The 27,980-nt window shown below is 44.1% G+C and overlaps 1 protein-coding gene across 1 annotated transcript in view; it reads left to right on the top strand.

Annotated features, from left to right (window-relative positions):
- mnat1 (MNAT1 component of CDK activating kinase) overlaps positions 1-27,980 on the top strand; it is a 30,576-nt gene that overhangs the window by 1,681 nt on the left and 915 nt on the right. Inside the window, exons 2-7 of the mRNA XM_086182176.1 lie at positions 5,311-5,463; positions 5,836-5,909; positions 6,523-6,626; positions 6,789-6,929; positions 8,087-8,218; positions 17,477-17,598. Coding sequence (XP_086038302.1) covers positions 5,311-5,463; positions 5,836-5,909; positions 6,523-6,626; positions 6,789-6,929; positions 8,087-8,218; positions 17,477-17,598 — 726 coding nt within the window. The remainder of the gene's footprint in view (positions 1-5,310; positions 5,464-5,835; positions 5,910-6,522; positions 6,627-6,788; positions 6,930-8,086; positions 8,219-17,476; positions 17,599-27,980) is intronic.

Below are 27,980 nucleotides of genomic sequence, written 5' to 3'. Positions count from 1 at the left end.
CCAAACCAAGATAACGTAGTGAAGTTTTGTCCTCAGTGGAAAGCTAAAATTCTCCAACAGTTCATTGAGCCAAGCATTTGCTTTGATGCATCCTCCACCTGTAAAAAATGTTTTACTTCATTCATAAATTAATCAATCATTGACCAATATGACCATTCAGTAGTTGCTGTAGCATTATATTACACTGATCGTATTACTTAATCATGCTACAGTAAAACTTGTTTGCTGAGCAGTTTTCCATATTTAACCTTGTCATATATTTAGAATCTTGTCATTTAAATCGAGAGGACATGGTCTCTGTGAGCATCGTTGTGGGTGACTGCCTGATGAGAGCATCTTTTTGACCCTGTCTGTTTATTGACGGTACCATCAGGAAGTGGCCTTGCTTTGTCATCAGGTCAGCAAGCTCATAACTCATAGCCTATGTCTGGATGCAGGGTTGCACACAGAAAATTAAAATGATTCTGCAATGGAGCATTTTGAGATGTCCCAGCCTGGGTCACCTTTACAGCGTTTCACACAGAAGTAGATGCTATTTGTCGCTGCAGCTGACGTGTGGAAGAAGTATTTGATGAGCAAGCAAATGTTGAGCTGTTGCTAGCCTGTAGGGAGAGTTAAGCTTCTCACAACCCCACATTTGTACATGTGACACAAATGTTCCGTTGCTTGTTTACATGCTTCTATGCGTGAGTATATTCAGGCCTTTGTCATTGTTTTTAGCATAAGCAAGCCAGAGATGTACTTCTGCATGTGGGCAGAATAACAGAAGACAACCTGTGTTCAACACTTATTACAATTTCGGGAGGAAAAATCTAATTCAATTAAATCAAAATCTTTTGATCTTGTGCAACATCCATAGTGCTGCAGGAATATTCCAGCCTATAAATGACACACTTAAAAAAGATCTTTGCGTGGTTCAGATCCTGGAGAAATCATTCGTGTTATTGTTTTCACCACTATCATTTCAGTATGTTTTTCAATTAAAATGTAGATAATGGCACAAGAATTATATATATATATATATATATATATATATATATATATAAAATTTATTTATTTTTTTAAATTTTGTGAATCATGTCAAAATCAAATCGTTTTTTTTTGTTTTGTCGTTGTTGTTTTTACAAAACTTTCAACCCCAATGAAAAAGTAGAATCTCCCATCAGATCCACGGATGCCAACCATTATCTTGGTTTGGTTGCTTACTTGCTCTTTTTCACAACAATTTTGACTCTGTTCATGTCATCTATCGAGCTACAATCCAAGATTGTCACAAAATCTGGCCTCTCACTGGAGGGGTTTTTAAAAATTTCTCTCCATATTAAGTGAAAATGATAGCTATAGAAAAAATTTTTTTTTTTAATTTCACTTCATTTCTGAACTATTTTGTTACATATGGGTCAAAGAAAAGGTGAAGTGAAATCGTGAACTGACACTGAATATAATCATTTACTGTAGTCCCTGTTAGACTCCATGCGACTGTTAGCGTCTCTTTGGTTGGGTGGCCATTCCTCTCGGGTCGAGTGGACTTCCTGCCCTGGCGATGCAATGTGGTATTGAGCTTCTCCACCTCTAACGTGTCTAAATTTAACCCTCACCACAGCACATTTGGTACCCCTGGCTGTCACTAAGGGTGCTTGATATGTGTTATTTATTACCTTTGCACAATGACACTGGGCCCATGTCCTTTGGGATTTGACACTGGGCACACAGGCAGGCACACCTAATTAAATAGATGCTAGTTACTGTATCTGATTTCCACATGTTCTAGATTGATACACACTAGCAAAGGGGTCAGAGTTGTTGTGGTTTTCTCTGGGTTCCAGAAATGAAATTGCTGTTCGTTTTCTGCAGGACTTGAGCGGGAGTTGAATGTCCTTGGTTGACCTAAGTTGTATGAGTTTTGGGAATTGTTTAAAAGGTCAACGTGCTAGATGTGGCGGTTAGCGTAGCTTAGCTTCAGAGGCCACTCTTTCGCAGCTTGATTAAGGCAGAAATGATCTGCTTTTTTCAGCCTCATCATTCTGTATAAATTGTATGAACATGGAATTGGGGGGCTCCATTGTCTCTGCCATTTTGTTACTTAAAATAAGAGTTTCAACATCATATTGATGTTCCACTGATATGAATAAGGAGAATGGTGCCACTTTCATTCCTGCTTTGATCTTCATACATCTATTTCTGCACTATGTAATTTGAGCAGACCGTGCATGAGACTAGGTTGTAGTACTGCTCTCACGTACTAGAGGCTAGCTCAGATTTGCAGTACAAAACAGTCCTGGTTCATGGAGGAAGCAACATACTGCAAGTCACTCAGGAGGTTTAATACTAGCTGCTTGGAACAACATTTTAACACATACAGCTGTTCCAGATGTAACAAACTCTCATGGAACTGAGATCAGTCGTTTGTATTAAAAGGCAGCGCTGGCAAAATTGGTATAATGCAGTATAGCAGGATCACTATTTAAAGTGATTTGTGTTTTCTCTATATTTTCTGACAGTACAGTAAAGTTTATGTTTTGTTTTGTTTTTGTTTTTTTTGTTTTTGTTTAGGCATGCTATTTGGATAAATTGAGTCCAACAGTAAAGGAATTACATTCAGAATAATTAATTAGCCTAATTTTTGCTTGGATAAAGAACACCAGATTGAAGGTCTAATTTTTTTTCAGGACCACATGCGGCTTGCTTCCTGTGTAAGCAGTCTCACTCTCGGGCCTCAGCACTTTTTTGTGTGGTGCTGCAGGTATGGCAGGTCACAGGGCAGGACAGAGTGTCATTGGCAGGCTTCAGTTTGACTCAAAGCCAGCTCTGCTCTGTCTGGACTCAGAGGATCATCCACTCTGAGGCAGAAACAGGGGAAGCTCTTGTTCTTTCTTGGATATTAGGTAGGTAAAGTCACCAAGGGACAATGGTGTTTGGAGGTGGAGCGGCTACTTTGCTGAGCCAGGAGTGGACCCTGTTTACCCTCCTCTTACCACCCCCTTCCCTGACCTGCTGACAGCTGCAGATGGGAGAGATAGGAGCCTGGAGCTGTGAGCAGGACAGGTGAGAGTGGGAGGAGTCACTCAGCGATAACAGCCCTGGGACACAGAGATGGCAAGCTTCTAAAATATCTTAGTGCTCACTGAAATGTCAATATGGTGTAGCTTTAGATTTCTGACTCTGCCTTTGATAACACATGGCGCACAATTGGAAAGCTGTCCCGATTTCAGAGGAAAGAGGGCAAATTGACTCCAAAAGTCTCCTCCTCCCTCCCTTTTTAGATGCTCACCTCTCTCCTATAGTGTTACACAGGATTTCCCCTTTGGAGATTTCAGATGTGTGGTCCATTTATGGGGCAGGGGGCAAGCTACTCCCTGCTCCTCGCCCCGTGTTGATGAATGGGCTCTTTGTGGGCCTGTGGAAACAAGCTGAATCCTTCCATCTACCAACATATGGCCAGGCCTATACAGCTCCTCCTGTAGCCTCGGGCCACAGTGAACATCTGCCTGTTCCAGGATACACTTGAGCAGGGGGTTCCTTGTGCTCTACAGCACCAACTGGACGAGGCAGATGTTTCTGTCCATGGCTCAGCTTTCAGTTGTAGTTTGCTGCTTCATCCAAGCCAAGCTAAACTGACATACCTGTGAGTCAGTCCATGTAATGCTTCATCTAGTTTACATCCGCGAGTTGCGCTGCTGTGAAAGCTTGGTGTTATACTTGGCAGGCTGTGCTTGTTTGACCCATATCTGAAGCAATATGCGTAAACAGCCAAACTCCATGGCTCTGCAGTTTCTCCTGTAACTGCTTTTTTGTTTTTGAATCCTGCTGATGAAGTAAAATGTCTTGCATGATGACTCCTTCTAATAGATTCCATCCTTAGAGAGCTTTTGACAGGGCAACAGTGTTTCAAGCCCAGTCCTTGACTTTGGAAAGAAATGACTCAACCATCCCATGGATGACATGCTGAAAATTTTTCTTTAACCTCTCCCACAACTTGTATTTTGAAAAATATTAGCACCCAAAACAGATAGTGAAGGTTGGAGGAGAGAATTTTGTGAAGGAAGTCAAGAACAGGAAGGTGAATTCCTGTGGAAGTAAGGCTCCAAAGAGATCTGATTAAACCAGTGTACTGTGCAAACGTTTATCCAGGCCTTCAACCCCATCAGGGGAGATTTAGGAACCTTCCCATTGTCTTCACTGTCCACTCCTCATTTGAGTGTGACTGATGGGTAAACGCCTACCTGCATAAAGGTGTGATTGATGGCTAAGCTCAGGGTTGTGCCCCCAGGTAGGTCTGCTGGTTACCATGGTGCCGCGTCACGATGGTGCATGAGGTAAACCTACTTGTTTGAACCTCGGCTTTACCTGACATTCTCCAGCAATCCCTGAAGAGAGTTTCTAACCTTTGTTTTTGTTCAGTATTTGTCACAACTGGAAAGGTTTGCTCTTGACAATTTCGATTCATGGTTGCTCAAATCAGGAACCAAAGGCCACCTGAAAAACTCATCATGACTGAACTGTACCGCAACATAGCTTGTCTTGAAAAGTAATTTTATCCATTAAAGAGATTGATAGTGGCTATGTTGTGAAATAAAAGTCCAGATTTCCATTGTATTTATAAATTTGCCTTATTTTCTGTACCTTTTTATTTTGGCATCCTATCAGGAAATGCAGTGCATTTTTTGGCAAACAAATGTTGGAATCTCGGGAAGACATTATGATGCATTTTCAAAATGTTAAATGAAAGCCCGAAGCTTTGATCACAGTTCCTTGCCAGATACATACATTTAACAGAGAAGTAAGGAGTACACATGCAATGCCAAGATTATTTCTTTGGCTTTCCAGAATTACATAAGGCATAGCCGCGTTCTTATAATGATAGACTACACTGTAAATGACTGAGCTGGATTTTATCATATTATACAACGTGGCAGAACCACTGAGGTCTGTTGAAATAACAATAAAGCAAATGTGTTTCCAGTGCAGACAGACACTCCACTGATGGGGTGTCAGACTAATTTCCTCTTGTCTGAGAGTAGGAGGCAGCCTAATCGACATTCCTATCATAATCCCGGCCATCTTTGAGCACTCAGAGGAAATATTCCAATGCCCCATTATCACCCACTGCGCCTGATGCTAACTCACAGGCATAGAAAAACACAAATTTGCTGTACAGTAAGGAAAATTGTACTTCATCAGCCACAAACATCCACACATACACACAGCTGACTTTCAGGCCTGTTTCAGAGGGTCACCTTTGCAAAGTCAGCTCCATGGTGATGATGATGGTTTTTTATTCTAATTGAATTGTGTCTTATACCCTGACAGATGTGAGAACTGCGTGGAGATGCTGTTTGTCCGCGGCTCAGGTAATTGTGTGCAGTGCGACAGACTCCTGAGGAAGAACAACTTCCGTGTTCAGCTCTTCGAGGACCCGACTGTAGATAAGGAGGTGGACATTCGCAAGAGGGTACTGAAGATGTGAGTGAGTGGGACCGGGAGGGTGAGGGGCGTGGCACTGCGTGTTTATGTGTCATCTCATGCCTCCTCCCACTTCTTAAGCCACCTTTGTCTTTCTCATTACACTGTTTGTTTTGTAGACAATGAGTCTCCCCGGGGGGGCTCAAACGGGAAGGCTCTTTCCCTGCCAGGTTTTTACTTCTCAGCCCCTCCCTGCCCTCTTTTTTTCCCTCTCTCATCTGTTCTTTAATAGCCCCTTAATTGACATCTAATGTGTGTCTATTAGGCAGCATGCAGACATGGTTATTATAAAATGGTTGATTTAATGGAGGCTATTAATGTCAGTGCATATTTGCTTTCATCAGACTTTACTATTTGTTTCTTTCTCTGCAGATACAATAAGAGAGATTTTGACTTCCCCAGTCTGAGAGAGTATAACGACTACCTCGAGGAAGTGGAGGATATAGGTACGAGCACCGGCTGCGAACTTCACTTTAGAACAGAGTGCTAAAGGGATGCTTCCAACTGGTGTAATGATTTCTCCCCTTCTGACTGCATAGAGTGAGGTTTAATAGGCATTAGTGCTAGCTCCAGCTATACTCTGCCAACGCTAACACGCCTTAACTGGCAAGCTCCTTTAGGCTTTTAGCCTGCAGAGGGTGAGACAGCTTCCATGGACATCACATTGATGCAAGAATTTGCAGGGTTGATACTATTGTGCACAGTCGAACATGACCATCTCCCCTTTTTTAACGTGGTTGCTCTTAAGTATCGCTTGAATTGTCCACCTCAAGCAGAAATGTTATACGTTTACGTTTAATTTATATCACATCATAGTTCCATGTCCCTTAAAATCATGTCACTAGGTTTGTTAAAGATATTCTTATTTAAGGCTGCTCCATTCCATCAAATAGAACATTCAGCATTTCTTGATCACTTTATACGCATCTGCATGCATTTCACTTTGATGTGTTTGTGATCTTGGGATTTTTGCAAGAAACAGAAGTTAGTAGTGATTGAAGAACAAAACGGTGTGTTGTCTGGTAGAGGTTAATTGTGTTGTGTATCTCCCCTATGAAGTGTATAACCTGACAAATAACATTGATGTGGAGAATACCAAGCAGAGGATGGAGCAGTACCAGAGGGAGAACAGAGATCTCATCCAGAGGAATAAAGTTAAGCTTGTAAGCTCGAAATGCATTTACTAACATGTATTCTCATTGTAATATTTAGTCAGTAAAAAAAAAAAAAAATACTAGCAGCTATAGTGAGCTATACCATTTGCCCATTGATGACAAATTGTGTGTATTTGGCTATTTAAGTAAAATGGACTTGACATTCTTTAGAGTCGAGAGCAGGAAGAGCTGGAGGAGCTGCTGCTACTTGAGCAACAGGGCAATGAGCAACGGAGGCTAGAGCTGCTGCAGGAGGAGCAGAGGCAGCTACAGGCCAAGAAGAAGAACAAGCAGGCTCTGCTGGATGAACTGGTGAGACGTAGACATGCTGCATGAACGTTATGTCAATATTATGAAAAGTCTTGTAGGGCAAAAAGCAGTCGCATCATGACAGATGTTCTGTGTCTGCTGCACACACTTAAACACATACACGCTCAGCCTGAGGGTTCATAGCTGCGAGATCATTAAAAGCTTATTACTAGTCATTGTGCCGTGGGCTGCATTGTTCTCATTCTGTGATTCCAAAGCCTCTTGGCTCCATTGTGTTGAGCTGCGGGCTTTGGAAGTGATTGTTCCTGCAGAGTGGGCTGCTGAAGGGCCATCATAGATAGCAGGTTAAGCTGTGTGTTTGTTTGTTTAAGGCACAGGGCCTGTCGACTGTAGGCAGATGAGATCAGCTCTCACCCCCCTCAGGGGAAACCCTCCTGGGCTTTGACATCTGTATGTCGCTGTGGTCTAAAAGAAAACGTTTCTCATATTTTCTCACACACAGCCAAATATGCGGAATGCCCTTTTGCTGGTTCCTTGAGCCGTGGCTTGCAAACAACATCGCAAATATGTATTGCTGGACTTCATCAAATTTTTTTCACCAGAATCAACCATATCATGTAATGCAAATCAAGAAAATCGCTCTACAGTGCCAATATCAGTATAAGCCCCATTAATAGAGGAATTAGAAGAATCTCAGTCTAGTTACTGGCAAGTTAACTTCATCTAGATCACAAATAACTAAACTGCTGATTCTTTGGTGTGTAGAGCCATAAAATCATGTTGTGTATCTCCTATAAAACCACCTCTAGACTGTCCTACTGCTGCTGTCTGTCCCATCAAAGCCTCCTACCTCCACGGTGAACAACATGCCCAAGCCTGTGTTCTTAGACCTCTGCTCTTGGCAACACTCCATTGGAGAAATTGAAACATTCGACCTTGCATTAAACAGAGGTGAAGGCGGTGCAGTGCACTTGAAGCAGCGTCCCCTGCATTGCCACAGTTTTCTCAATATGGCTCGCATCTGTAATGTGGCAGTGTGCTTGAGGGCACCCTAAGCTGATGGAGACGTCTAGCTTGTGTTATAATCACAACAGTTACTGGAATATGTCTAATTATGCTGAGCAGGAAGGTTCCTGATGAGGCACTTTGTTACATGTATCACTCACTCATACAATCCCTGACGCCGTGTGTTCCTTCAGGAGCAGTCTCGGCTTCCTGCCACCATTTTGCTCGCCCAACACAAGGCTCGTGCTGCAGAATTGGAGACCCAGATAGAGCAGCAGAAACAGGCGGTCAAACCTACCATTCTGTTTTCATCTGGAATCCAAATGGTAAGTGTGACACCTTTTTTTGTCATTTAACTCAATTTTACACAGCCTGTTCGACCGGAAGATTAAAATGCTGTTACGCTGTGCTGTTTAGAGAAATGCACTGACAGAAGGGTGACAGCGGATTGATTGCTGAAACAGTACACACGCCATCTCTACAATGGTTTTGTTGTGAATCGTTGCTCCAACCTTGCCATAAAACCTCATATCCCTTGATTGCCGTGCACTGGAATGTTATAGAGCAGTGTTGTAGCTCAGTCTGCTCCTTCAGCCTCTGAGATATCTCATCCAGAATGACCTGGTAGCTTGGTGTTACTGTCCAGTCCTACTCTGCAAACAGAAATGAACCCTTTCCATAACAACAGGAAAAAAATAACGAAGACATAACACCATTGATGATGGTTGCCATAAATGAAGGTGAGCCAGACCCGGGGCACCTGGGTGTTTCCTGCTTTGACAAGTAAAAATGTCTGCTGTGAAAAGGGTCTGTTACATTCTGTGTAGCATATTCTTAATGTTGCTGAGTAGAAAAATACTCTGCTACATTTTCCTACGGGCATCAGCGCAAGTGTGATTGATTGTTCCACAGTTGTCAGTCCAGAGTGATGTAGGAACATTTAAAGGAAAGTTGTAGATGTTTGAGGCTTGGGGTGGTGAGAACATTTTTTTTCAAGGTTCAGTCCACAATGAATGATATTTCTTCAGTGTTTGAGGCTATATGTTGGAACGACAGTAAGGTTACTTGCTTTCAAGCAAACAGTTAATGTCACAGGGTTATTTAAGTTCATGTGGAGTGCTTGCTGGGACAACAGCACCGATAACTGTCCAGGCGGTCACAGGGACTGTCCCTCCGTGTCTGCTGCTTCCTCAGTGTGTGAGCTGTTCGTTACCCCTGTGCTCCGGTCATCACAATCTTCTGGACAAGAAATGAGAACCAAAGAGAGAACCTATGGGTTCAGGGCCCTGGCCACTCTGAGCTTTTGGCTTTGTGTCTGGAGCGACCTTCCATTTTGCAGTTGTTCAGGATTTCAGTCATTTGTTTTCATTTTACTGTGATGAGATAGGCTGTGTCATCACGTCAACCCCTCCCCAGCAACCCTCATGAGGTATGGTTGTCTTCCCACAGTTCAGTGGTGCGTGGGAGAGATATCTGCTTAGTACTCACCTAGGCTCATGCTGGAGCTTGGCCTCACATACTCAGGTATTATTGTTTGACTCTCTTACCCATTTTAAAGTTAAATCAATAGTTTCTCAAGCTGCAAAAACGTTCACTGACTGAAAGCAAATATGAAATGAAAATGTCAGTAAAATATTCCTGACATGAAAATAAAGTTTATATTGAAAGATGACATCAGCCATTATCAGTCCTTCTTCTGCTGCTGCTTCGTGAAAGGTGATGGGCTGCCAGTAACTACATTTGCAGCTAGATTTATGTCGACTCAGCATAGTTTTCCAAGTTAATTCAGCTTAGGCACTGTGAAAAAGGGGGTTTTAATGACTGATGCATTAATTGTTTTGCGATGCATCTCACAGATTATTTTTGCAACTGCTTTTTCTCATGAAACCCCAAAGAGGCCTCTGGCTCCTCCACCGCAAGGTCTAAACTGAAGTAGGTACAAATGGACCATGTTGTACTTGCACCTTCTTGATCTACAGTGTGAAGTTAAACTTGCTGATGGAGAGAGAAACGGCACCATTATGTTGCTTTTGGCTTGTTCCATGCGGCTCTTTTTCCTTGCCCATTTTTTCCCATTTGTCTTCATCCTCCCGTCCCCAAGCTCCTCTTGGTGTAGCAGGGCTCTCTTATTTGCTGCGCTGAATTGAGTCAGGGGAACGTGTGGGTTTGGATTTCCCTTCACCCCAGAGTTTATAAGAATGACTTTTGTTTGACTTGGTGAGGTTTCAGCACAGAGCGGTGAATTCCTGCAGATTGCTGGAATTCATTTATCTGTTAGTTTGTGATTCTTTGTTCCAAGTAGATGAGTTGACTTGGTAAAAGTTCTTATAAAGCTCAACCTTTCTATAATTATTTCTTATTTTTAAACAATTCTGTGCCTCTCTTTTTAATCAGAATAAGCCAGTTGATTCAAAGATGATTTCGATCTGGATAATCATGAATGTAACTTATCAAGCAGCATCTAGAAGATTCTTTTCCTTATCATCACACTAAAAGAAAAAAAAAAAACAGTTTGAAAATGTCACCTTTGGCTGTCATGCAGATCTAATTGTGTCCATGCATGTGAAACACACACACGCGAAGGAAAAGCAGATTGTGACAGTGATGAATGGATTTGGGGCTGATTTATGACCTCCAATTTTGCCACCTGTGGTGCCAGTCCACCCATCACAGAATTAGAAAGTAGAAGCTCATGGCACCGCTAGCCCCCCGCTACCCCCAGCACTTAAGCCAGCTGCTTCTCTACAGGCCAAGGTGAGCCGTCACTGATGGAATGACATATATCTGTCTGACTTTGAGCCGACCAATCCATGGAACGTGTGCATGCCAATCCTCCCGTAGCTCCCCAATGGCAGAGACTTTTATTTAAAGAGTGATCTAATGTAGCATCTAGTTGTGTCATGTTGTTGACTGGGAACATGCAAGGAGACGATTGCACTAGTCTTTGCTATGAGACTGGTGTGGTTTAGTCTGGTTATCGAATGGATGCTAACAAAAGTTAACCGATCCCGGTGGAAAAGTTGTCCTGGTCCAGGTGTGATGTAAGGCGGGATGGGCCTGATCTTGCCTCAGGAATTGTCTCACTAATCCCTTACTTTGTAGGCACTCTATATTGAACAAAGACACATGCCCGTATGTGAGTGAATGCACGAACACCACACTAAGCACACAGACACGCACACAAACCTTACCTAGTCTGAGTAAACATCCTTTGAAGAATAAAGTGTCCACTGATATCAAAAGAGACCGTCTGCATGGGAGGGAGGCAACTATTCACTGCTGGAACAGGTTGCTTGTTGTTGTCTGACACATAAGAGCAGCTCTAGAGCCAAGCATGAGGACAAGACTGGCACCTGCTCGGAGCAAAACACCGATGAGTTTTGGATTATTACCATGAAATTGCATCTCGTTCAAACAGTACAGTAGTGAAAGTGTCTGCTGTGTTTTCCATCATAAACAAGCATTTTGTCTTTGTTTATGCCTGGAAATGTCATCTTTTGTGTCCTCAGGGGTCGTCCTCAGTTGCTACCATATCCCATTCTTGAAAAAATTTGACCAATAGGGAGTCTCTCAACCTTCCATCTTAAATGCTGGTTCCTAGTTTCCAGCATTGCCGTGAACTGCCCCAGTCCTCAGACAGCAGAGCAGCTGACCTGACAAGGCCGGTGGCTAACTAATGAAAGCAGGAGGTACCCACTGACACAAACACAACTCATTTACACAATCAGCCAAATGTGGGTGGAAAGTTTATCTCTAAACATATATGAGCAGCCAACTTAAATAACTCCAGGTTTTCTCTGGCTTTATTTCATTCTACACTTACGCCATGGAACCTGACTACCAAAGAAAACACAAACACAGGTACACTCACACACACACACACACTCACACTTAATGTGTTTGCTCAGGCCAGTTTTACCTGGTTAAGTTGTCCTCTACAGTGACCTCTGCTTGGGAGACATACTTGCTAGTGCCCGAATGTACTTTACTTTTCACTGGCAGACTGGCCTAACCTGTTTTGAATGTGAGGCTGTCGTTACACACTCCACCCCCACCCCCAACCCCCAGTCGCTCTCTCACATCTTCATTTTCTTTTCCTTTATGCATATGCTGTGATAGATTGTAGTGGACCAATTCATTTTGCATTATTCTGTATTCAGATCATTTTGAACATGCATTCACAAATCAAAGATAGGGTGATTACTTGTGGGAGAGTGGATAACTCTCTCCTTTGTATTGAATTATTGGCATGCAGGTTGATGGGCTGCTGGCGCTTGAGGAGAGGGAGGTCAGCTAAGGGAGTAAAGAAAACCGTCAGCTGTGATTGGCATCAGCATCTGTGGGCATTCACACCTCTGCCCCCGTCCCTGGCTTGGCCTCGGCAACCCTTGCCCGCAGGCAGCCCAGCCGAGCCCAGGCCAGCGGAAAGAGGAGTTGTCAGCTTTAGGGGCTTTGTGCAGGGGCAGCTGCCACTAGTCAGGCAGTTATATTTAAACTTGTAAGGTGAGGGGAGGCCCTGTGTGGGCCACAGCTTTTACACTTGCTACCTGCTGCTCAATGCGCCAGCGGGCTGCTCAAAGCTCTTTATCCATACACAAGCACTCGCTGTGCCAGGGCAGAGGGTGGCAGCGAGGACTGAGGGGTGGCCCCTAACAATGCTTATTAATTTTATCCCCTTTTAAATACTGATCACTGTTTCCATACCAATTGTTCTCATTATCACTACATGTGCATTAATGAAAAGGCTCTTGCTGCCTCTGGTGTCAAACTACCAACATTGTAACCAGGCAAGTGTATGTGGTTGTGTGTTTGTCTGTTGGATCGGGTGGGGAAGCGTTGATGGAGAGGTGACCTTGATGCGTCATGCAGAACTACAAAGTCAGAGGAAAGATGGGGGTCTGTGGAGTGTTGATGTTGTAACTGAGTGTGTGTGTTTGTATGTGTGGTGTGTTTTTCTGAGTCGTGACACAGGATTTGAGCTATTGGGATGAAACCTCTTCTTTACTGGACTTAAGTTAAACAGATTCATTACCATTTTTTTGTTTTTGTGTAACAAAATGCATATTGTCGGCTTCTTAAATAATGGCCGAAGTCATTTTTCAAGTTTGACAGAAAACACAAAAAAACTGAAGACAAAACATCAAAAACAAGGAGTTGATTTAGGCAAAAAAAAAGACTTGTCAACAAATGACATAGGCAGTTATTTTGAGAGTGATGATATGGTGGTGAAGAAATGTAAGCAAAACAAAAAGAATCAAATTATGGTTTGATTAATGATTTATATTTTGAATCTATAAAAGTATGTAGTAAAGTGTGCCCCAAAATCAAGTAGCAGCTTAGATTTCACCACACCATAGATACTATGCTTGGTAGGCGGACCTCTCATACCTTAAAATAATGTGACTTTTATGGGACCCCTGTCCCATAACAGTCACATGAATGTCTGCCTTATCTCTCTGTCAAATAGATCAGCCTGTTTCTTTCCCAGATGGAAATGTTAAGATGGACGGCAAAGTTGAGGAACCGTAAAGCGACGGTCCATCATCTTTGATGTTAAAGTTTTTTAACAGTTTTTCTAGTCGCCACCACTTTCTCCACCACCAGCACGAGGTTGTTTGTACAGGTTCCACGCCTACCAGGAAGCTACTATAACTAGATAACCATAATTCTATCTGGAATCGAGGGAGATGTAGAAAGATCACAAGAGCAGAGGAAAAAGAACTACTTCCTCTGGCACAAGGTTGATGATCTCAGATCCTCCTCCCCTGCAGTTCTGGCAAGATTGATGGTCTCTGGAGATTCATTTGAGTGTCACAAGGGTAGCGTCTTAAATACCAATAATACACAAACTTAAAAGCAACACAAGGGCACAAAGTACATCATGTCATATAGGTTGCAAGACGGGCCCCAGTGATGTTGAAAGCAGATGTTTTTGTTGGTTCTATCTGTAGTGTTGTTCCAAGGGCCTCTAAGATGATTTTCAGACTGAAAAGAGTTTCTCTGATAAGGGGGCAGTGTTGGTCCAGTTGGCCCAAAATTTAATTTGTTTGAATGCTTTTTTTAAACACAAAACATTGCATTTTTACTAGATCTAATGCTGTATTTACGATCCTCTCTTACTGCAATTGATAGGTAAACTTTCAAAACCAGGATTCATGTTATAAATGTGAAGAAATCTGAACCGTAATTGCTAAATTTCAAATGGTACCCAACCATAGATGCGATGCTATGAAGGGAGCGAGGGTGTTGTTGTTGTTTTTTTTCACCAAGCTGGTCATCAACCTGACATTCAGCTAGCAAGTCTGCTAAAGTGAAGAACAGGTAACGGCAACACGCCATTCAAATAATTCAACTGAGATTAAAGTTGTTTTTTGAAAAATTATCGATGATGTAAACCTCATTGTTTTACCATTTTTGAATCGAAATGGAGAATCAATAAGAACTGGAACCAATAAATTTCAAATGATACCCAATCTTGGTTACAAAGTAATCCAAGAAGTTAACTACTACTTTCATAACTAGTGAACTCATACTTTGCCAAAAACATCCAGATGACCAAACAAGAGGTCATGAATCCTTCCACGGTCCATTCATCTCTTCCTTGTTCTGTTGGAGCCCTCATTTTTGGCTTGAAGGCTGTATTTTTTCACGCATGCCTCAAGTCCGACTGAATTCTACCATTTCTGTTCCGCTTGGACTGGCTGGAGGTCCATTCTCTCTCATCTTCTGTTGCTCTCTTTCATCAGAGCTTTTGGAAAACAACATTCATATGTTTTAATTCCCACACGCTTGACGAGGAGCTCATGATTGAAAGTTTCAGCAGTGTTAGGTGGAGCAGAGGATGAAGACAGTCTAAGATGGATAGGCAGACAGCTTTTTTTGCATTAAGACATATTTTTATCTACTACGAATGACTGATGTGCACATTTTCGTAAGTGTATTCAGAAGCCTGAGCCTTGTTGTCAGTCTTTTTTATGCTGTGTTTGTTCATGGGGATTCATGTGCCAGTTTTCAAGGTGACCTTGCTGAGGAATGCAACAGAAATGTCTTCAGACTGGAGGTTGGCTGTTTTGTCTCTCGCTGAAAAATCTGAGTTACATCTCTGCAACTTCCAGTTTTCTTCCTCATTTTCAACCTCTTCACTATAGAAATTCTCTCCCTACTTTTCCCCCCAAATTTAATCCCAGTGTACCCCTTTGATTGGCATAATAGCGGAGTAAAACATTGCTGAAATTCTGAAAGAACAAGAAAGGCAACAGGAGAAGGAGAGCAAAAGTGAGGGAGAGTCACTGGGAGTGTGCTGGCTAGTATGGGTTTCATTAGCCTGTGATAGGGCGCCATTGTGTTGGACGGGTGGATGGGACAGGATGGGGGATCAGTGGCACCTTGAGGTTAAAGAGCAAGAGAGAACCATAGAGAATCGTGTGTCTTGTGTGTTTTAAGGAAGGAATCCAGAAATCCATTCTTTTTTAAATTATGTAAAACAAATGGACATCCAGAAGTGGGTCATGCGTTCCTTGGTCTATTGTTCAGTGGGGTGTGTCTTTTTTCTTTTTTGGATGAAATAAGTGACCAAACATGGATAAATATAAGCTTGTGGTTTAGACAAATGTGGATTGTAGACGGAAGTAGACAAGCCGCCATTACTGAGGCGGCACGACACTTGTAAACCCATACTTAAGATTCAAATGAATCTAAAAAATTTCAGTTTTTAAGCCCATTTTCTTCTAAATCTGACCACAAGAGCCTGTAGAGTTGGCCATATGTTTCAAATCAGATATAATCAAGATAAACGTTATCATCTTAAACTCAGTCCTGAAAGTTTTACTTTTTTAATGAGGGCAAAAGAGTTTCGGATCACTTTGGCTTGAGAAAAAACCAGGAAATAACAGAAACCCATGATCCTGGAAATCAATTGACTCTCATAAATCCATAAACTCTGATATTTTTATTTCATTCTGAGCAGTTGAACATATGCCAACATGGGAATTAAAATCCATCAGAAAATATAATATCACCATGAACGGTCTTGAGATTTGTCATATTTCCCAGCAGTATTTCAAAATTTTGAAAGATGAAGTATGTTGTATGTTGAAAAAAATGTACTGGAATGCATATTTGTTGAATAGAATGACGTGTGTGTGTGTGTGTGTGTGTGTGTGTGTGTGTGTGTGTGTGTGTGTGTGTGTGTTTGGCTCACTTTCTCAACATACTGCTGTCTCAGTGTGCATCACTTGGTGCTTTTGTAACTTCCAGTTAAGCTTTGGTGGCTTTACTTTCCTGTGTGTGTGTGCATGTGTGTGTGTGTGTGTGTGTGTGTGTGCGCGCGCGCACACATGCTTATATGGGCCAAAGCATGTGTGAGGCCAGGCAGTATGAGGCCGTGGGGCACATGTTACTCGTTTAGTTTGGTTTTCATTAGCTCCCCTCTGAGTTCTGTTGTTTATACTCCCCCACTCCTATTTTCTTTGCTTTCTCTCATCTTCTTTTTTTCTAAATCTAACTTTGTCTTTGAGATCCTTTGCTACTCTTAAGATACTGTTTGTTTAGACTTCATCTTTTTTAATTCCAGCTTTGTTTCACAACCCTAGCTTGTCTTCTGTTGGATTAATGCAGAGAAAACAAAGCAGTCTGACGTTTGGTGGAAATTCCCCTTAGATGGCAGACTACCAAATCGAACAATTCAATAGTGTCCTTGAGACATATCATATTTCTCACTCCATTGACATGGTCAAGACTCGTAGGAAGTGGAGTGAAATCTCAGACTTAACTAATAATAAATTAAAGTAGTCTGACAGACACTTTCAGAAAAAGCTGTGTATGTTTGATGCTACAGGTCTTATGATTGAAGTCAGCAGGCTGATCTTTGTAACGCTTTGATTCCACTCGGGCTGGGCTGCGTCATGTTTCGGCTGCGATGTGGTTTTTGTTCTGTCCTCCACGCCGCTTCAAACGTCACTGGCAGCATTTCAGATGCAGAACGTTTAGTCTGCCTTTTGTGGACTTGCTGATTTTGATTTTGTTTCTTGAATTTTGTGCTTAAGTGACACAAAGAAAGAGAGGTTTCATTTACACTCACATTTACAAAAGTTGAATTTGCATGTCGGTGATAATACCATTGTGCTGTACTTTCATACATTATAAAAAGTTTTGTCTTGTGTTGGTTTTGTGGTAGCTGCCAGTTGTGCTAGAACACAGTACTCTCGCTCTCTCTCTCTTATCAGGAATTACATTTCTTCACCAACCCCACCGCAATTATCTGTTATGATGTGTTTGTTTCCTCTTGATCAGATTTCCAGCAGGACCACTAAAAACGTGCTCAGTCATCGTCTAAGTCCAGTTTCTCAACTTATTCAGCAGCACTTTGGGAAAGTTTAAAAGGTTGTCAGACAAAACTCTGACTTCCAGACCAGTCAGTCAAGAAGCAGTGGCTATTAATGCTGCCGTTTGACTGACGTGAAGCTTTTTCTAAATAGTTTTTCTGTGCATGTCATCATGATTGTGCCATGGTGACGGTTTCTACTGTTGAAACAAAAGAATTATTGTCCTGTGTTAAAGGCTATCTCTCTGTTCTTTTTTTCCAGCATCAAACTGTATCTCTCCATCCTGTGTCCATGATTGAGGAAGAACTTTACCAGTACCAGCCCCTACAAGTTGAAACATACGGACCCCTGGTGCCTGAACTGGAGCAGCTGGGCAGACTCGGGTACACATATCTTTACTTCATCTCATCTGCCATATTTAGGTGCTGACTCATTTTTAGGCCCTTAAGCGATACACAAATTGAGCTTTAATTTTAAACCGAGATTAGTGCAAATTGAATGATAGAATAATAAGCAATAATCCTGAGGCCTTTTCTGGAGGGTTCATTGTTTGTTGAAAAAACAGATATGTTCCTAACACAATCGAGTTTCCTTCATTGTGTCAAATTTTTCAGCAATTTTTTCCAGAGCAACTATTACTCTGTGTACAGTGGCGTGAGTGTGTGTACAAACTGATGTCCTTTTCCGGGTAGTTATACGAAACAATGTGACTATCTGATCCTGCTCACAAATGTATTGTAAAGCTTTCTGTCAAGGTTTAGAGAATAGCTAGGAAACAGCGCTGTTTGAGAAGCTTGGCTCGTCTCACTTGACTCTCCTCTGATTAACTGGGAGAGTGAAAGCAAATTTGGGGGGGGGGGGGGGGGGGGGGAGAGAGAGAGAAAGAAACAACCATTGCCCTGCCACAAGCCGCCACAGTGCCTCTGCAGGAGCGTCCATTAACACACACAGGAAGTGCTTTCCCCGACAGCCCCTTTGGGCCAATCAATCCACGACGCCACTGGTCCAGTCTTCACCAAATGTAAGCCGTCCATCAGACAGCCCAGCGCCCAGCCGTCTGCACTGCAACTGACTGGCACTGAAGCCCGAACATTGAGAACAGCCTGGTTTTATTGGGTGACAGAAGCAAAACGGGGTCATGCACTGCATCACCCTCACAGTAACCTTCATTCGGCTGAGGTGTGTGTATCTGTCTGTACTGTCAGCATTTTTAGGAAAAGGTTTTATTGTTCTTTATATTCAGTTATGCACTTACGATTGACTTCTATTGAGTAATCTGATTGACCTAATTAGCCTAGAAATGCATCTACTTAAGTAATACAGGACAACTGAAACACTTGGGTGAATCTACTTTCCCTGTCGCCAAGTATACAAGGTCCCACATAAATGATGTCATCAGAGAGTGTTACCATCAACTGGCTAGAGTGTGGATGCTATAGAAAGAAGAAAAAAATGGTTCTAACGACATGCAGGAAGGTGGTCCAAAACACAGATCTCCTGTGCAGTGTGGAACACAGACTTCATGAAGTCTAAAGTGTGGTCCATGGGGTCCCCAGCTGTCCCCGTCTGTCCCGGTATAATAGCAGCCTTATTTACATTATGTATTCAGGGAAGTGCTGAGGTTCTACTTCTTTCGGCCAGGCTGATCAATATGCAGATGAAACACATCTCAAGTTTTTTGCTGCATGCTGGGGCTCAGAGGAGGGCGGAAGAGGAGGTGGGGGGGGCCCGGTGTCAGCAGTTCAGGGGTCCAGGAGGACCAATGCTGCAGAGGAGGCTTTGCCACAGAGATAAATGAGGCTGAGTTCAGTGAGGAACTCCAATCCCACTGGTGCAGGCCGCAGGCAGCGACACAGACAGGCCCATTCAGACAAACCACAACTCCCAAGATGCAGTGTGCTGGTAAGTAAAAGCTAGGAATAGTGCTGACACTTCTGAGCAGTTTGTGATTCAGCTAAGTTTGAAATTTTGTGCATGCGAGCTCTGATATACATAGACAACCATGCTCTCACGCAGACGCACACACAAACACACAGGCACACAGATGGTGTCCCTTAAACTTGGTATACATTTAGAGACCTACACACCCACGCTCACCGCTGTTATTGCAGTCCCAGCATTTTGGCCATAATCTAGCTTGTGTGTGATGTGGTAAATATTCAGAAATGTGTGTGCAGAGGAGAGTGAATGCAGACGGGGTTGACAGGGTGAAAAGTGAGTCCCCTGTGTGGAGTGTTGGACTCCAGCTCCAGTCCTATGACCTGTGAAGGGAATATGCTCCAACGTGTGAGGAGATACGGATGTGCCTGAGTGTGGATGAGGTGAAAGGGCTGTGAGGCTGCAGGTACTTATTTTAAAACACGGCTGTTTGTCTTGGTCAAGGCCCACAGTGACAGCAGCTCCGCTGGTGATTTGTCTTGGACACAGCCATCAAGGGAGACTTGAGAGTTGAGCCCGCACACACCCCCTCCCTCGTGACTTCAGGGCCTCTAGATCTGGTCTCCTGCACAGGATGTCCAGTCAAGACAGGATTGACTGGAGCCATGCTTTTCAGCATTTCGGCTCCCTGTTTTCTTCTGTGCAGCGTTATTTCTCCTTCTGTCTTTGTGTCTTCTTCAACTTGTTCTTTTGCCCCCCAAAAAAACCACAGGAGTGCTGCACAGCTGCCAGGAAAAAGAAGGGCCACACCTCTTCACTGTCTCTGCCTCTCTGTCAGCTGTACCTGAATAAATATGGGCTGAGCTGAGCTTTTATATTAAAGACAGCTGCCTCAATAGTGGAGCAGAGTAAAGGCTGCATGTTCGGGCAACATGGGTTTCCAAAAGTGCCCATTCAGCTTCTCTCTCAGCAAACCACCCCCCTCCACACATTCATATGTATCCATACTCCTCTCCTGACTTGCATAGGTGCCACAGAAAAAAGGATCTCACTCTTTGAGGTTGTCCATCTCACTGAATGGCGCCACCTACCCAGAACCATGCGTGAGCTGTGAGAATTACGAGCACACTATGAATATAACACTCCGGCCTGTATTGCAAATGTCCTGCCATGGCTCCTTGCTTTTATGCTGAGCAGTAAAAGCCTTTAATAAACACAATCAAAGAAGAAGTAAATACTCTATTGGATACCCAAAGAGAAACATATGGTGTTTACATTGACATGGCTGTGATATGAATCCCAGCACACAGCAACCACAGACTGAAGCGGTAGCTATATTACCTCCTACCCTCCTCCTCACTCCAAGCTGATGAACATAACCTGACTGGAATAGTTTGCAGTGTGTGCAAATAACACCAATTAACTTGTGGTTGCCTTTCAGTTAATACAACTCTGTCTCACACGCTGTTTACTTATACTCTCTATTCTTGTGTCTGTTTGTATGTGTAGATGAGCATCTGGGTTTGTTTTCTCCAGGAATAATTTTTAAGCGGTGACTGGGTAGGTGATGAAAGACTGACTGGGATCTTGGACAAGGACAAATCATATGGAGGGTGGTGGTGGTGGTGGTGGGGGGTTGGCTACAGAGCGTTGAAACATTTGACTCAAACCTCAAGTGCTGACAATGAGAGCTCGCCAGAACAGTTGTTTGAGTTGGCCCAGGTCACCTTGAAATTAGCCCATCTTTCTCTGACAGAGGTTGCTCAATGCGCTTCGCCAAATGCTTGTGTGTATAATATTTTGAAGTTTTGCCTCCTCCTCCTCCTCCCCCAATCCGCATTGCTTTTCTATAATTGGTGGAAAAAGTGAGGTTTTACTGCTGGGAGCGCTTGTCAAGCATCCGTCTCTTGTCGGTGGGGTGAAGGGGAGCAGCTGAACGAGTGGTGTTTAGTCTGGAGCTCCTCTCCTGGGGATGCACAAGGAAGTAGTCCTCAGGGTACTTTCTCCCACCACAACAAACTAGTGGTCCCCAGATGAAGGGTTAAACATTGATGGGTAGTTTGTTGTAAACTATATTTATAATCCATGCAACAATCAATTACAACCCCCCCCCCCCCCCACACACACACACACACACACACACACACACAAGTCGTCTTTTATTGTGGTTCATTCTTTTTGTGGCTTTTTGTACATATTCATGCAAGTTAATCATAAATCACTTGTTCACCAGCAATGTTTAACATGTACTTAAAGGACGTCTGCTCACTGTTCTGGTTGGGAGCCAGGGGTTAATGGGTCTCTGAGTGATGCTCTCCTCCTGCCTGTGTTCTTTAGCTTTTGAAGCATCCCTTGGCGTCTGTGTGTTAATGTGATGGGTACATTTGTGTCTGTTTGTTTGTGTGTTAGCTTATTCTACATGCTAAAGGGCTATGGTGGGAAGGAGTTATCCAGAATAGTCAGTGTTTGCCATCAGAGTCCTCAGTTCCTGGCAGCCAGCTTTGCTCGTCTCTCCCTCCTTGGTTGGCCTGAATCCAGATCTAAGCGCTTCATCTCCCCAGCGCTGGCCTAGCGGGCCAAAAGTATTACCAGTGACCGTGGATTTGGCTCTGGGAGTTAGTAGGACCACTAAACATGGTCCGTAGAGGACTCTCGAATCCATTTCTGCCATCACTAAATTAGAGCATATGAGGTTTAAATTGCATACAAATCATTCTTTCCTTCCCCAGCTTCTCCCCTCTCCCTCTGTGTTGACAGCGCAAGTCAGCCTTGATATTATTTTTTTTCTCTCAAAATGCAGAGGAATCTCCAAAATCAGCCATGAATAGCTTTCCCATGTACCCCAGGTTCTCTGATCTCTGCAGGGTGTATATCCATCTGATGGGCCTGATGGACTCAGAAAGGGCGGTTTGTTGGGTGGTGGGGGTCAGAGGTGACTGGCAGTGGTGGACCTGAGGTGCGGCACCGGGACATAAAGTGCTGAGAATGACAGGAGCAGAGTGATGGCACCTTGGAGAGATGGATGTTGTATTCCAGGCCCCAAACAGTCGCATACAAATGCAGCTTTGATGCTTAAGTTATGGTTATGAGCTGGAGACCGAGGCGCCGGTTAGTATGACCTCAGATGAACTCCCTCAAGAGCAGTGGTCTTTGATCTACTTTTGCTGTTATTAGATAATGTCTCAAGGCACGTATTCTGCTTTTATTCTACCAATTAAAATAGTCAACGGCATTGCCAGTAGTACTATTTATGGGAGATGGTTTATTTGGTTCTTGCATAACAATAGGGCTTTTTCTCAAATACCTCGGGGTTGCCACTATAACCAAGACCTAAAGCTGAACTTCTCAGATATCTGATATGCTCCATTCTTCCACGACACGCTCATGACGCCTGCTCGTTTCTTGTGTTAGGAGCCCTTGCACTAAAGACCTCACTGCAGTGCTTCCATAGCTCAGATCCTAAAACTGCACTGCACTCACCGAGCTCACAGATTTGTGATTTGCATAGCCAAAAGAGACTGCAGGCACTCAGAAGTAGGAGGCTTGAGAACAGCTATTTGACTTGCAAAACTGTCCGTGTCAACAGGACGCCCCATCTTAACTCTCATCAACCTCTCATACTGGAGGTGCTGACTTTCCTCGCTGCTAACCAGATCAGAAACAGAATGGAGCGCGGCCACCGTCCAATTCTCCACCAGCCCCCACCCAGGCCATTATCCTGTCTGTCTCAGTAAACAGACCATTAACAGACAGAGCCAGATCACTATTGTCGCCCCCCCCCCCCCCCCATAGATTTGTGCAAATATTGATCTTCTCTTGAAGTATGAGTCAAAAAAAGCACATGCTGTAGTTGACTCGAGGCTTTTTACTCATGGATGAGTCATTTCTGACCGAAAGAGAGGGTGAACTTTTACGGAGAAACATTACAGAGTGACAGAGCATGAGATACATTTGACTTGTGCGAATTCTGGTCATCACCACTTTTTTATTGTTATTGTTTTCCCTCTGTGGGCTGTGTGCCAGACAGACCAGCGGTCTCCTCCTGGGATGAACCCAGGCTGCTGCCAGTGAGTGGAGGGAACTCCAGGTTTATTAGTGTCACAGCCTGGAGGCAGCCAGGTCAACACCCAGCGGAGGTGATGTCTCTTGACTATTTTAACACACACTGATCTGTGTGGAAGTTTGTAAAGCAGCTGCTCACTCCTAAGGTTGCATGTTTTGATTCTGAACTTGATCATGCTCATAACGATGCATACATGTGCACACGCACACACTCAATTTGTGTTCAAATACAGCACTGCCTCTTCACGCTGCTCTTCACCCTTAGGGCAAAGGGCCTGGCAATGTACAGGGGGATTAGCTGGCTCATTTTCCCCTCTTAAGAGCTGGAGAAAGAAAACAAACTCTCGTCATGTGGGGCTTGGCTGTTGGCTGTGGGGACTTGCCGTGTACACCTAATGGCAGGAGGTACTTCTCCAATTTGGTGTATGAATTATCACCCTCCCTTGCTCTAACTTTTCCTCACTTTTTTTTTAAAACTCCCTCCTTCTTTGCCCTTTGCCCGTTTTCTGCCTAATTGAAATCCCCCTTACTCCCCCCCCACCCCACCCCCCCGGAGGTGCTTCAGTAATTGATACCTGTGGAGGAGAGTCCCCGCGGGAAAACTCTATTCTTCCTCTCTGTATAGGTGCTCTATTCCCAGAATGCTACATCTAACTATTGGGCTTCTTTGCTGTGTATGGGTGTGCCTTGTGCCAGCAGCCATTCACTGAACAGCATATGTCTTTCTATTGTTTACGGGCCCATTTGGTTAACGATGACACTGATGTCATGTCATTATCCTCCCTCTCAGTCCAGCTCACCCCCCCCCCCCTTTCTCCTTCCTCTGAGCTCTCCAGGGTGCAGAGTTATCAAGTGGCAGCTCAGGAGGCAAAAGAAAGATGCTCTCTGTATCAAGTAGCTAGTAGGGTGTGTGATGCCTCTCCAAGCCTGATTGCTGTGGTTAGGTGTGAAGCCAGCCATCTAGCCAGTTAGCCAGCCTCTACTGCCCCCACCAGGTTTGACTGCAGAGGTGCAGGTCCAGACTGAGAGCTTTGGATGAGTAGTGACAGGTGATATGGAACAGGAAGTGAAGTTTTATTTGGACACATGAAGCACAAAGGCCCTTTATCATAGGCACCTCTACAATGCTGTGTTTCCATGCACAAACAAGAGGACCTCTTAGCTGTGATCACTGATACCAGTAGGTTACCATCTTTAGGACAAACTGTCAATCAGTTGACATGTATTTCTATAAGCATTGATATCAAGTATCAGCCATAGCTTCTGTTAACACTCTAAACATGTTACAGAAGTGTTAATGATACCATCGTCCACTCTTCTGGAGGCAGAGAGGCAGCCTGTCAGTGGTGATGATAAGACACATGATAATGGATAACTGGTCTGGAGGCTCTTAAGCATATGATGTAACCACATGCCCCCCCCCCCCCCCCCCATACACACACTCACAGTCACAACCCAACTTGAGATAATCTGGTGGACAGTGGGTAGCTAATGGCTGAGGATCAGTCTCACACATCCCAGAGGAAGCCTCAATGGAAAAGAGTGTGACCTATGACCTCTGGTGATGAGAGACTGCTTTTGACAGATATAGTATACCTGTGAGAGTCTTGTGTGTTTAACTTGTCTGGGAGGGGGCCTGCTTCTGGACCACAGCGTCTTCTCTGCTGATAAAATTCGGCTCCACTCTTTTGCCGTGTGTATCGATACAAAAAGCACAGCCCCTAGATAAACATGAATTTTGTAACTCACACATGGGGGAATACGCACACATTGCCCATCCACACAATGCTCGCAGTGTCCTGTGTGTTTCACAGGGGTACATTTTCTCTCAGGGTTGAGTGTGGGAAGGAGGGGCAGATGGGGCAGCAGCGCTGTGAGTGAAACCGGAGCTGCCTGAGGAATGCAGGGGGTGTTCTTTGGAAGACCAGAGTAGAGTTTGGGGGTGAAGGGGGGGAGAGACTTGAGGGCTAGGATGGGTGATTAGGGGGTGACAGCTGAGTGCTGACCCCTCTATAATGACAAATCATCTGGCAGGTGTGTGGCTCTGCAGCCCCCCCCCCCTTCCCCCCTCCAGCCCCCATCATTCCCAGGCCAGGAATCCTCAAACACGGCTGGAGCCGTGCGCTAAAGGAAGACTTCCGGGCATTCACACTGCCATGCAGCAGGCTCATGACTGGCCTTTGGGCAGTACGGGGCAGCCTCGGTTCATATATAGCATGTCCCGTGCTTGTCAACTGCCCTCTGTTCCACTCACCAGTCTAAGCTCCTTCTTTAATAAACACAACTAATGAGGCATCAGTCCTTGAAGCAGGTAGGGTTGCATTTATTGATTCGTCTTTGTAGACAACATTTGTCCTTCCAGTTTTGAGCTGAACAGAATACAGAACTCCCCAGTTGCCTGAAAGTCGGCGCACCCTGTTTGGGTCGTGAATCATGCTGATGACAAGCCGAATCCAAAAAGCTTCTGATCCTTTGTGCTGTAAAAATAAAGAGCTGACCCTGGATCAGTCAAGGTGCTGTGAAAGCGGACAGGTGCCGAGCTCAGGCTCCGTCTCAGGTCAGTGCTGAGAGTTAAAAAAGAGGTGTAAGCCATGTTAGAATAGTAGTATCTTACCACACCACATTGCTACATTGAGACATTGCACTGTCGTCTTGTGTGTTGATAAAGTGTCTGCCAGCTGAAAAAGCCATTGCAGCATCCCAGACCTTTGTTTTTTCTTTTCCATCAAGCCTGATCTTCGTTATCCAATTCCAGCCAACGCAACAAGTCTAGACGAGGGGCCCGGTGTAACCTGCGCCTCTGTCTGATATCTGCCATTCTCCCATCGGATTGCAGCAGCTATTCCCCCTAAACAACCTCGGCACCATCACTGATCCAGACACAATGAAGAGCCACACATTCTCAGCTGGAAATCACGCAGAACCCGCTGGAACATTTCACCACTTAGCTTTTCACTTTAAATTAGAGATGGGACTCTGTGGTGTTTTCCAGGCAGTTGGCTCAGGGAATACAGTCAGGGTCCCGTTAGGAAAAATCTTTGACCATTATTAGCATCAGCGGGGAGACATTGCCCAGGTATTCAGAGTTCCAGACCCGAGTGGAAAAATGCTGTTTGCTTTGAACAGTTTTGATCCAACCATGTGGCTTTTTGAAACAGCGGGATAGTAACAGATGGTCACATTATCATTTATTGTGCCTCAGAGAAGGGTTTTGAATTTTATGTTATAGAGTTGACGCTATTGATTCCAAATGAATATTACAGCATTTATGCTAATTATTTATGGCAATGTTCATGGAGGGGGAAAAAAAATCTGGCAGGAGACATATTATTCCTTTCAGTGTGTGTACACTAATGGAAAACCCCAGTCATACTCCCTGCAGTCTGACACGCATACTGTCTCACTGTGTCATTCACTTGTCTTCATCACCTGCACCCGTCTTTACCCGCTCCCCCTAAGCGACATAATGGACCAGTCCAAAGTGACCCATATTTACCCAATAATACGAGGCTTTGAAAAGACCCATATCAAGTTGCAGCTAATGCTCCAGCGGGGCCCAGAGAGTGAAAGATGTTACCGGCCAAAACGGCTTGGGTTTCAGCACCCTGTGAACAAAAGGCAGTCCGGTTTTCAGGGAGAAAAGGAGAAATCTGGGCGGGGGGGGGGGGGGGGTGTAACAGTAGCATTTGAGGGTCTCAAAGTGTCTCTTTCTGTTTGAATTTGCATTTTGTTTTATGACTCCAGCAGTGGAAAGACTCTGTTTTTGTTGGCAAGCACCTATTTAATGAATTTCGCATCTCTGGATGTTCGGCCCACTCCACTGAGATCTGCATCGACAAGAACGGTCATGTAAGAGTCAAATTTAGCTTTCAGTTTTATCAGAAGTGTGTGTGTGCACGCACATGCGCATATATGGCCTGTACAGGAAGATGCGCGTACAACCGCTGAGTTAATGGAGCAGAACTGAACTAACCTTGGGTGAGCAGAGGGCAGACGAGGTTGGTTTAAGAGGAGAGGGTTAGCGATGATGATACCCAAAGGTGATTTCACCTCATGTCCTCTCTCTACTTGCCCACCCGCCCCTCCTCGTCCTCCCTCTCCCCCACCTTCATGTTCTCTTTTTGCTCTCTTGCTCTCCTTAGGGGCAGGCACGTATAAAGTTACACAGAGCTCTCAGCTTTCTTGGAAGGAATGACCACATGAGTAGCTTGGGGATTAGATTAGCAGGAAGAGCAGACTTAGCCGGGCTGTAAATAGCCCACTTTTTTCACCATTAAAAAGGCCCAGTACAATATAATCAATAGATAGCACTCATCCGATGCAGGAAGCCATATGAGAAGACCTCCCTCAAGTGCTCTGAAGGACAGGCTACAGCAGCTTGGACCTAATGAAGTTATTATTAATCACTGGGCCTCCTGTTTTGAACTTGTGTGTTGTTTCTCTAGTGGGTGATGAGTGGCCTTTCTGTGCGAGACATGATTGACATCTCACGCTGCTCTTCTTCTTCTCACTTTCACTGGAAGGTCATAGGAGACTCCTGAATGTTTATGCAAAGAATATCTCAACTTTTGTTTTCAGTTTTACAGGCAAAACCAAAAAATGCACCTTGTAATAATAACATGAAAGTGAACTATAATCACATTTCACCTCCCAGTCCATCTCTCATTTTCACACACACACACACACACACACACAACTCCTCACAGGTGTTGGGTTACTCTGTAAAGCAGCTTGAATGGGCACAGTAATCACAGAGGACTGTCTGTGCTCTTGATTCCCCATCTCACTTTGAAGTTTCCTCAGCTCACAGGGGTGGGGGTGGGAG

The sequence above is a fragment of the Aulostomus chinensis genome, chromosome 17, assembly GCF_037954235.1.
Source record: "Aulostomus chinensis isolate RoL2024-O1b breed Wild chromosome 17, RoL_Achi_v1.0, whole genome shotgun sequence".
In the NCBI taxonomy this organism is placed as follows: Eukaryota; Metazoa; Chordata; class Actinopteri; order Syngnathiformes; family Aulostomidae; genus Aulostomus; species Aulostomus chinensis.
Note: the sequence above shows the minus strand (reverse complement) of the source record. Positions and strands in the feature narration are given on the sequence as shown.